At 31.7% G+C, this 12,519-nt stretch overlaps 1 protein-coding gene across 1 annotated transcript in view; it reads right to left on the bottom strand.

Annotated features, from left to right (window-relative positions):
* Window positions 1-8,791, bottom strand: part of LOC107028731 (mitogen-activated protein kinase homolog NTF4) — a 23,357-nt gene extending 14,566 nt beyond the window's left edge. The window contains exons 1-4 of the mRNA XM_015229908.2: window positions 8,377-8,791; window positions 8,154-8,283; window positions 6,681-6,818; window positions 747-1,079 (exon numbers count right to left, since the gene is read on the bottom strand). Coding sequence (XP_015085394.1) covers window positions 747-1,079; window positions 6,681-6,818; window positions 8,154-8,283; window positions 8,377-8,603 — 828 coding nt within the window. The 5' untranslated portion in view covers window positions 8,604-8,791. The remainder of the gene's footprint in view (window positions 1-746; window positions 1,080-6,680; window positions 6,819-8,153; window positions 8,284-8,376) is intronic.
* Window positions 8,792-12,519: the final 3,728 nt, after the last annotated feature.

Genomic DNA, 12,519 nt, shown 5'->3' with positions numbered 1-12,519 from the left:
TTGGGGGAAGGCTTGGTAGGGGGTTGGGTGATAAATAAATTTTGTTACATTTTTTTTGGGGAAGGGGCCAGGGAGGCGGGCTGGTAGGGGGTTGAGTCGAGTACTTTATCCATTTTTATTTAACTCGTTTTCGATCTACTCATATTCGACTTGACTCACTCGTTTGCCACTCCTAGTTCCCACTTAAAAATAATTAAAAATGTGAAGCTAGTATTAGAGAGTGCTCTGGGGCATTGCAGTCAGATGGATAAATAAAAAAATTAAAAATGATGATTAATCCAAAAAACAAATCATTCAGTCAAACATATGGAGAGGGGAGAGAGGGTAGCTTAATTCATTGCATCATGGTCCACATTTGGAGAAAACACTCAATGTATCCATATCCACTCTTTGAAGAAAAATATCCATATCCACTCTTCAAAGTAAATTAACACATCTGATTGCTCCTTATTCTTAATGCTATAGATGAGCAGGCTGTTCAAAATATAAATGATCGTTTACTCCTGCTTTCCTAGATCTACAACATGATATTTCTCTGTTTCTAGCTAGATTTGCACGTAACTAACAACAACCCATAAACACTGAAAAGGTGACACAGAAAAAGGCAAAGAGGTATACGAAACATATGAAAGTAAATCTTTTGAGGGGAAGACTGGATACATTTTGATGATAACTTTTTTTTTATTCTTATTTTTTTTTGAGAATGATAACGTAGTTTGATGATAAATTTTGACAAAAAAAGATACCTCCATAAGCAGACGTAGCTGGTGTACATGATCTCTACCAGGAAACAGAGGCTTTCTGTCCATCAGTTCCATGAAAATGCAACCAACTGACCAAACATCAATAGCTGCAGTATAGTCAGAAGAATTTAACAACAGCTCCGGAGGTCTGTACCATCTTGTCACAACATATTCGGTCATAAAGTCAGTTTCAGAAGTGACACGAGCTAGCCCAAAATCACATATCTTTAAATCACAATTGGCATTCAAGAGGAGATTGCTAGGCTTCAAGTCCCTATGCAATACATTTGCAGAATGAATGTATTTCAACCCACGGAGGATCTGATACAAGAAATACTGCACCAAAAACATAAAACTCGTTAGTGTACAGATGAATTCTGGCAGAATAATGCACCATAGCATATATTTATTTACGTATAAAGAAATAATGACTATTATAGATATATAGTGATAAGAAACAGAGACAATTAGTTTATAGAGTCTGTGTAGAAAAATATTGGACCAGTGTAATTAGGTACCAAGTAAATATGGCCTCCAGCACAATCTTTGTTTTGATGAATATATTTTTACCTTTGTAAGAAGATAAAAGAAGAAATACAGACAAGATAATTGACAAATTTCTTCATTACAAATACAGAAAGTAACCTTCTGTATTGTTCAGCATAACAGCAAATATAGGCAAGTGTGTGTTCTTGGACAAGGTTTTCACCAAACATTAAAATAACCAATTTAAGATATAGCACTTAGACCAGATAACCAATGAAATGTCTATTCGTGGATAGTGTTTTCATCAAAAACTGCACAAAAACCAGTATAAGCGATAAACTTAGTCCATAGTTCCATAACTAACTCCATTACAGAAATCTCAAATTACCAACCTCATAATATTTTCTTGAAAAATAGTACTTGTACTAATTACAAGCCATACACCAAAAGAGAGTTACACATAGTCAAGCATTTAACATGCACATTGTTTTAAGAGTCTTATTGCAATTTCGCGCGTGTTCTATTATGAAAAATAGAGCTTAGAAATGAAATGACCTATTAAACTCATTCTCTAGCCTCTCACTCTTATTCTAAACTCCCACTCTCTTTATCGAGTGTCAATGACTCCTTTACTGTGGCTGTCCCCTCTTCTCTTCCAGCTCTATTTCCAGTCTTTCAGAGGTATATTCTTTTTTTTGAGTAATTTAATTTATTTATTCTGAAACAGGTAACTTTGTATCTTCCAGCAGTATCTAATCTTACATCTGGAAATAATATAAGTTTTTATGGTGTTTATGCACCAGAATACATTACACTTTTTATCAAGATAGTACGATAAGTTTATTCCTACGAGGCAAACCGATACAAAGAATACATCAAATACAAGAAAAATACAATTATAACAAGTACATAGCATCAAAAACTTGCTGGTGTTTGATAAGAGCCTCAAAGACTAGTTGTCGATGTTTTCTTTACAAAAAAGTAGTATGATTAGCTCACGAGAACAAACAAACAGAAAATTTCAAATTAATCTAAAACACTTCGTATGATTTGTATGTTTTGTAAAGAAAGAAAACCTACTATAAATGAGAAAAGGGGCAAATGTACTCTCAACTTGCGATTTAGAGCAGATACACCCTCGTTAGAAAAGTGGTGCATATATACCCCTGTCGTCTCACAAATGGTGCATAATAACCCTTTTTGTTAACAGACCCATATTCACCGAATTAAAAAACAAATTCTAAAACTGGTCTTTAAATTTCAAAAATTCCACAGGACTTTTAAAAAATTACCTTAGAGTTTAAATATCAAAAATGCAACATTCATAGCCTTGCGAAAGAAAGTTGGAGAGTTGAAAGATTTCAAACATATAAGTCTAATAGGTGGAATGTAAAAGATTGTGGCAAAGCTACGGGTAGAAAGACTCAAGAAGGTGGTTAATAATTTAGTTAACAAGCATCCATGACATTTATAAAAGGAAGACAGATCATGGATGCAACCCTAATTTCCAGTAAGTATGTTCACTCAAGACTTAAAGGGGTAGAAAGAGGTGTCATGTGTAAGCTACACATAGAAGATCAAGTCGATTGGAGATTCATGTTGAATATTCTCAGACAAATGGGCTTTGGTGAGAAATGGATTGATTTTTGCGTTAAACTTCCCAGGTTTTCTGTTCTAGAAAATGGTGAACCTGCAGGATTTTTTGGTGCTGAAAGGGGGCTGAGACAAAGTTACCCTCTGCGTCCTTTCCTGTTTATTGTAGCAATGGAGAGATTTGATAGCATGATGAGTATAGCATTACACAATGATGGATTAAAGGGTTTGATATATGAGATAGTAGGGGCAAAAAATGGAGGTATGTCACCTACAATATGCAAATGATACAGTGATCTTTTGTGAGCCAAAGATTGAACAAATAGGTTACATCAGAATGATTTTGACTATTCTTTAAGCTTCTTCTGGTTTGAAAGTTAACTGGGGAAAAACCAGTTTCTTCCCGATAAAGGATGTGCCATATCCAAAATCTTGCAATCAGTTCCAAATTTGAAAATATGCCTACTACATACCTTGGTATGCCTCTGGGCAGTGAACACCAAAACAAGGGAAATTTGGGATGGAATTTTATTGAAAATAGAAAAGAGATTGGCTAGGTGGAAGGCACAATACATATCACTTAGAGGGAGAGTCATCCTTATCAATAATCTATTGATGAAATAGCTTTGGAGATACAATAGGGAGAAACATGCATTATAGAGGGAGGTGATTAGACACAAGTTTGGTGAATTCAACCGATGGTGTACCAATGTGAGCACTAATAGTTATGGGGTTGGAGTCTAGAAGACCATTAGTGCTCTATGGCCCAATATGGAAAGGAACTTGCAAAAGATTTATAATTTGAAAGCAATTTTTCTCCCCAAATTCAGATTTTAACCTCCAGATCATAAAGGATATTCTTACATATATAATTTGAAATCAATTTTTAGACATTAGTGTTTGCAATGACAATAAATATCAGTCCAATAGGTTAAACATTCATCAATTCGCACTTGTATTTTCCTCCTACAGTTTTCATCATATACATACTTCAATATTATGTATATCATATTAAAACATTAATGCTATTAGCATAAGATACACGTATGCACCACCTTATAACGAGGGATATATCCACTCTAAATCACAAAGTTTAAGGATATATTTCCCCCATATCCCTATATAAATCTTGGGTAGACCAACCAAGAAGTCAGATTAGCATATGTTTTCATTTCACACATTTTTCGGATGCACCTTGTGGTGATATTAAAATAATTTTGAATTCATTTTTAATTATACATTTATATCGTAATTTTTTCATATGGGCGCCAATTCATTCTTTTTTGGGTGTGTGTAAAGCCACGGAGTGATTCAAGGATCCAGGGATAGTAGGAATGAGGAAGGAGATTACAAGGTGGAAATCGAACTCTCACCAACAAGATGAGCGTCTAGGTAGTCAATCAACCAACTGGACTAGTAAGATTCCCCGTCGGTGAATTACTGAAATGATATTTGATTTGTCACGGAAACAAAAAGAATATCCCAAGATCAGCACTTGCAAATTTTCTTATGTCCACTATATCCCTGTGTAGTCAAAGGCGCTCTTAAGCCCTGAAGCGAGGCTCAAAACGTGTTGAGCGGTTCGCCTCGCTCTATGTGCACTTCAATGTCATCCTCAAGGATCTAAGGCTACCTTTTCCTTGCCAATGAGCCTCTTCTGAAGAAGTGTCACTATTCAATTGATATTTCACTTTATCATAAACAAAATTCAATTTCTTTGGTACGTTTATAATTATTAGTCTTGGGCTATAATATACATACTTGTATTTTTTCCTCCCTTTGCACCTTTTTTCATTAAAGCCCACGCTTTATTTGCGGTTTACGCTTAAAAGCCCCAACAGACCTTAGAGCTTTTTTAAGTTTTTTACCTTTGACAACACTGCTATACCCAATAGCTTCAACTAATAATCAACTATACATCAATTGAACATTTTTCTTCACCTCATCACTCTAGCATTCGACTTATCTTTTTACAATCACTTCCACTATGTTGCTTACACTCTGTTTTATCTCATTTCAACATTCTTAACACTCAAACTTTTTCTAGCTTTAAAAGGGTAGCAATTTTACAATAAAACTCATGAAAATGAATTTATAATCTCAATCCTTATCCCTACATGATGCATACTCTGAATGCTAGAAGAAATAAATTTTCCTTACTTTATCCATAAATAAAAAATATGTCCCCATCCAAATAAAAATGAAAAACAAAATAATACTAAGCAAAAAGAAAAATAGAAAAGCACACAAAGGTGTGACCTAATGGTCAATAAAGCGGATTGAGCACCTTGAGGTCTCATGTTGAACCTAGCAGAGACAAAACACTAGGTGATTTCTTTCCAGTTGTTCTAGCCTTGATGGATAGATTTACCTGATAGATGTTGTTGGTGGGAGGCGAAAGATATCCCGTGAAATTAGTTGAGTGCAAGCTAACCTGGACACCATGTTTATTAAATAATAGAAAATGACTAAGAACAACACATTTTATGTCAAATTGTCTATGATTAATCATTACCACCATTCACTTGACGGTCCCAACTGGATACACTAGATTTCCAGTCACAGGTTAGCCCTAAAAATGACAACAAAGAGCAGTCATAACATTGAATATCTCCTATCTTTGGAAGAGTATAGGCTTACAAAGATTGACATATCCACAATATCATCATAATCAAATAATGGGACTTACCGGGAAGCATTCGCCTCTCGATATAGACCCCATTTCTAGTGTTTTAGTCACCTTTCGATGGTTAATTATGTGTGAGGGATTGCCCTCTCAAATAATGGGAAGCGAACTAGTCCCCCAAAATGCCCCATCAATCGGTTCCTTTTTTGGTGGGGAAAGTAAAGGAAGAGACTTTTGTATTAGCTTCAGAATTTTTTTCTCCCATGTTTTCTGTTGGTCAACAACCAACTAAAGTGCTCTATACTTCTTCGTGGAGATGATAATATGATCTAATGTACTTATCCAAGCAAGGGAAAAAATGAGCATACTACCCATGTAAAGAGGAGAAAGAAAAACACAAACAACATACTGCTGGAATTAGATTGTTTGTGGTTGACCATTGCTACCAATTTTTATTTGATAAGTCTTAGTGGACATCATAGATTTGTAGTCACTAATGTGCGCCCTAATATGACAATAAAGAGACCTCCTAAACATTTCAAAATTTTCCTAGCTTTAAAAGGGTATTGATTCTCAAAAATAAAGATGATAATGCAACAATCTATGTCCTTATCTAAATAAGAAGGGAAAAAGCATATTACCAATCAAATTAAAAAAATCTATGAACAACATATTGATCAAAGCAAATTGTCTATTATTTAACATTACTACCACTTTCCACTTGATATAATTATATACAGTAGAATTGTGTATCCAATGAAGTTCATCTTAGAGACTATAACAAAGAAACAAAGAAGTGGAAAGGGCATGGGTTTTCATTCATATACTTCAGCACTCAAAAAGAGGATGAACATCATTTCCACTGAATGAAAGAATGTTATTTGCTAATGTTTCATGTTAAAACAATATAACCATGCACAATGAGTATGGATCATTACGACTTTGGAAAACAATATACTACATGGTATAAAGGAAACTTTATCAATATAATATATTACAGGTGAAAGCTGTTAAAATGATACCGACAGAATAGTGCTTACTCCCAACAATACAAGAATTGGTATATGATTTGAGCAACTTCAACACAAATTTGAAAAGAACTTGTCACATTAACCAATTAAATTTTAATCAAGAACAAGAACCACTTTACAAGCTTCTAAATAATTGGATAGTCCCATATCAGTAATGCTCTAAATGGAATGAAGAGAAAATAAAATTATCCTAATAAGAACCTGGCAATGTTCTTCTGATAATCCCTGATTAGAGCGAATAATTTGATGGAGATCAGTGTCCATAAGCTCATATGCAATATAGACATCATTAAATGCTTCTCGTTGAGGTGGTGGAATTATATCTCTGATCGCAACAATCTGCAGGGCAAGATGCTGAATTAGCCTCACATTTTCTCTTATACACCACACACATGATCTAAAGTTTCTTTCTTTTTGTGAAGCATCCATCTCTCATTGTAAAATATAAAAAGCTCCTTCAATTACTTGAAAATATATATTCTCTTTGTTTCAATTTTGTTTGCCTAGTTTTGATTTGACACAGAGTTGAAAAAAGCCAAGAAATTAAACCTTATGTACCAAAATGCCCTTTAATCTTGTAGTGTTAAACATGTCATGTGCAAAGTTGGAATTAAAGAATTTCCAATAATAGAAAAAGTCATGTTTATTGAAATGGACTATATAAAGGAAAGTAAGCCAGACAAATTGAAACAGAGGAAGTATAATTCTATATGCATTCCATGTTTGCACTTAAGACATAGTTACTCTCCAGTATCATTCAGCTGAAAGAGGGGGGGGAGGACCCATGACTTCGTGTGGGGCGATACCAGCTACAAGACATTACTCAATCTTTATGTTTTGAAGAAGAGAAAGAAAACGGGTATAGATAAAGTAGAAGAGTTGGTTGATTTCCTCTGTGCATTGTAAAGTTTAGATTTGAATCTCACTCACTATATAACATGTTTTTTATGGTGATCGGCATTCCTAATGTTGGCGAATACAATAGCACTAATTCTCAAAAAAAAAAGACAATTTATCATTCATTCTCTCCATAGTAAGTCAAAATGTAGCATTGCTTCTGTTAGAATAGGAATAGGTTTATATAATCCTATTGAAATAGGAATAGGTTTATAAAATCCTACGAAAATAAGAATAGGTTTTGTACAATCCTATTAGAATAGTAATATGTTTATATGATTCAATTAGAATAGGAATAGGAATACTAAATAGTATCCTACTTTATAAAGGATTGTATTCTATGGTCTACAAAAAGTGTCTCAATGTAATAATGTAGACACTAACAATTCAATAATATTCTTTTTCTATATTTCTCACATGGCATCAGAGCAGGGCCCGTCTCACCCGATGTTGGGGCCCCCAAAATCAAAATTGCCCACGAATTAGAGGCTAAGCACTGGGCGTGATGTGTGGGGTGGACTCCTTATAGGGCTAAGACCTAATTTAACAGCTTCATTATTATTTAAGTAGTTCATTAACTTGATAGCACTGAACCAAGTAAATACATTCAACATCTCTACAATTTTATCGCATGAGACAATTACATAATTCCAAAAATCACTCTTTATTCCATTGGATTGAAAGACAATATAACACAAGCATATATCTCCACACCTATTCCACAAATTTAAATTTGATCCGACAAGTAAATTATATAGAAAACCAACACTCACTAACATTTTCATGATCCATATGTCGAAGAAGCTTGATCTCACGCAAAGTTCTCTTGGCGTCAATTTTGTTATCAAAAGCATTTGCAATTTTCTTTATTGCAACATGTTCATTCGTCTCCGAATTCAAAGCAGAACTATCATAAAAACATGTCACATATCAATCAAAATTCCACATAAATTTTAACAAGAGCAAGTCAATTATTAAGGAAAAAAGCAAGAAAATTTACCAAACAATACCATAAGCTCCTTTACCGATTGGCATAATTGGAGGCTTATACTTTGCAGTAACTTCAAATATATTACCAAAAATATTGTATTGAATAAACCGACCACCGTGACTCAACGTTGCAGGAATATTCTCCATTCCGGCCATCGGCAGCGGCGGCATAGCTGGTTGCTGTCCCGCCGCCGCATCCGACATCACCGTATCCGTTTGCGGAGCTGAACCATCCATTTTTTACCGTAAATAGTAAACCCTAGGATCAAATTTGCCTTCTTTTCTCCTATTTCAGTCCTTTTAGCTTTTTCTGTTTGTGCGTGAAAAAAAATGTGTGTTTTGGAGAAAGTGAAGTTTGGGGTCAAGCAGATCTGAATCGTGAAAGATGAAAGAAGGGAAATGCTGTTTGTTGTTTTGCTTTTGTCTTTGTCAATGAAACAAATTGAAAAAGATTAAATATAAATAAATTGAAAAAAATTAAAATAGATTAAATTATTTTTAAATATAAAAACATATTTATATTAATTATAATATTCAATAAAATAGTCAAAGGTTTACTCGTCATAATTCATTTAAAAAAGAAAAATTGTAACACTATAATTATCAAGCAAGATATATTTATTTTGAATATTAAGATTATTATTATCTTTTTTGGTGAGTCATTTTATTACGAAAACTAAATATTTTAGAGGTTTCTTTTTGTTGTTGTGGGGTGTCCGACCCTCATATTAGAGTCCGATTAAGTTTAAAATTGCATCAAAAAGTCTTGGGGATAAAATATTTTCTAGACAACTTTGTACCCAAGAGTTTCAAAGTCAAGATTTTTGGATAAATATAAAAGAGTATTTACCACTTCATCATAACGAATAAATATCTAGAGCTTACTTGAGAACAAACTAGTCTTTTCACTATATTTGGACATGCCCTTGTGACTAGAGAAAATTGAAGGAAAGATATCCTTCAAGTCTTGATTTAACTATTGGTGACAATGTTGACCAAAAATTGGTCAAAGATACTTAAATAGTTGATTAAGTTTATTGGGGACTCAATTAACATTTTTAAAACTTATAATCTTTTTATAAGTACAAAATAATCCCCACTAAATAAATAAACTTTTTCACTCCATCTCTTTCAAACACATTCTTCTCTCTTGGTTGAGCAAATGAGTTCTTCTCAAAAAATTGAAATTTTTCCGTTCTTTCAATCAGTTCTCCGACAACTTTCAATTTCCAACACCTAACTTTTCAGCTTTCGATCATCTATTCTAATCATCCAAGGAAATATCGATTTGCTAGTAAAATTTTATTTTTTAAAAAAAAAATTAGGGGTTTTTAGTTTTTGCTATTGATTTGGTATGTTTTAGTCAATCCTCCTAATAATATAGTAAATCTTCTATAGAATAATCTCTTCTTAAAGTAATTGATCATCTGTTTTGCTTTCGTTTAATTTTGTTTTCAATATATGACCCATATAATACAATAGATGATTAATTCTACTGCAATAGATGTGCCGTCTGTTGAAAGAAAAACAAAAGAATTTGTTATTGTTTTTTTTCGACCAACAGATGACCCATGAATTGTAATAGAGATAGATGATCTACTTGAGAAAAACTTAATTTTTAGTACTGTTTTGATTTCTTCAAAAAGATGGGTCATTTGTTAGAACAAGACTTAATTATTTGCTTCTGTTTTACTTAGTTTCAACAAATGATCATCTATTGCAACAAATGGATAATCTATTATTGGGAGAAAACTTAATATTTGGTATTGTATTGTTCTCGTGGTCCATCTTTGCAACAAATGAGTCTTTTGTTGAAAAAAAAGTTAATCGTTTGCTACTGTTTTGCTTTCTTTCAACATATGGTTCATCTATTGTAACAAATGTGTCATTTGTTGGTAATACAATATATGAATTAATATTACAATAAGTATTTATCTATTATAAATTACGAATTAATTTAAATATGAATCACTTTTATTTATAGATGTGCATCCTCGACTTGTCCCCATAGAGCAAGAATTGAAAATGTCATTCTGTTTAACTCTAGGAATCATTGACTCTCAGACCCTACGGTGGATCTGATAAAATGGATCTGATAAAAAGAGAATTGCCCGGAGCAATAGTCATCAAAAGGGAGGCACCTACTACTTTTGATGATGCCGATAATGTTGCAACAGATGTTGGTGTTGATGTTGATGTTGATGTTAATATTGGTGTTGATGTTAATTTTGTTGATGACAATATTATGTATTTAATAGATGTTCAATTATTTTATCACCAATTTCATTATACTCTTAAATTTGCAAAATGTTAAATTATACCATTGAAAATAGACGTATGTAGGTCATATATGGTTCATCCATTGCAACAAATAATACAGATTAGACATTTGTTGTAACATATGGATTATATTTGTTGCAACAGAATAATCATCCACTGCAATAAATGAGCATATATGGGTCATCTATTGTAACAAATAATATGGATTAGACGTTTGTTGTAACATATGGATTATACTTGTTGCAATAGATAATTATCCACTGCAATAAATGAGCATATATGGGTCATCTATTGCAACAAATAATACAGATTAGACATTTGTTGTAACAAATATCTATATTTGTTGCAACAGATGAATCATCCATTGAAACAAATGAGCATATATGGGTCATCTATTACAACAAATAATACAGATTAGACATTTGTTGTAACATATGAGTTATATTTGTTGCAACAGATGAATCATTTATTCAATAGATAAGCATATATGGTCATCTATTGCAACAAATAATACAGATTAGACATTTGTTACAACATATGGATTATATTTATTGCAACAGAATAATCATCCATTGCAATAAATGAGCATATATGGGTCATCTATTGCAACAAATAATATAGATTAGATATTTGTTGTAACAAATTTCTAAATTTGTTGCAACAGATGAATCATCTATTGAAATAAATGAGCATATATGGGTCATATATTATAATAAATAATGCAGATTAGACATTTGTTGTAACATATGAGTTATATTTGTTGCAACATATAAATCATTCATTCAATAGATAAGCATATATGGTCATCTATTGCAACAAATAATACAGATTAGACATTTGTTATAACAAATTTTTATATTTATTGTAACAGATGAATCATCCATTGCAACAAATGAGTATATATGGGTCATCTAATGCAACAAATAATAAATATTAGACATTTATTGTAACAGATGAGTTATCTATTACAATAAATAATGCATTGAGATTATAATTGAAAGGTAATTATAATTAAATAACTTTATTTATCACTGATTATGGGCTAATGAAGTCTTTCATATCAAAATAATCAATTGATCACTTTATTTAAGACGAATACAATTAGTTAATCATGTAATTACTCCACAAAACATTGAAAATGTAATTGAACTTATTAATTAGAAGGTAATTATAATTAAATAACTTTATTTATTACTATTATGAGCTAATGAAGCATTTCATACTAAAATAATCAATTGATCACTTTATTTATGACGAACACAGTTAGTTGATCATATAATTACTCTACAATATATTGAAAATGTAACTGAACTTATTAATTAAAAGATAATTATAATTAAATAACTTTATTTATTACTAATTATGGGCTAATGAAGCATTTCATATCGAATTAATCAATTGATACTTTATTTAAGACGAATACAATTAGTTAATCATGTAATTACTCCACAATATATTGAAGATGTAATTGAACTTATTAATTAAAAGGTAATTATAATTAAATAATTTTATTTATTACTATTATGAGCTAATGAAGCATTTCATACTAAAATAATCAATTGATCACTTTATTTATGATAAACACAATTAGTTGATCATGTAATTACTCTACAATACATTGAAAATGTAATTTGACTTATTAATTAAAAGGTAATTATAATTAAATAACTTTATTTATAACTAATTATGGGTTAATGAAGTATTTCATATTAAATAACCAATTGATCACTTTATTTCAGACGAACATAGTTAGTTGATTATGTAACTACTCTAAAATACATTAAAAATGTAATTGAACCTATTAATTGAAAGGTAATTATAATTAAATAACTTTATTTATCACTAATTATAAGTCAATGAAGCATTTCATATC

The sequence above is a fragment of the Solanum pennellii genome, chromosome 8 (assembly GCF_001406875.1).
Source record: "Solanum pennellii chromosome 8, SPENNV200".
Classification (NCBI taxonomy): Eukaryota; Viridiplantae; Streptophyta; class Magnoliopsida; order Solanales; family Solanaceae; genus Solanum; species Solanum pennellii.
The sequence above is the reverse complement of the archived record's forward strand: the minus strand, read 5'-3'. Positions and strand labels throughout refer to the sequence as shown.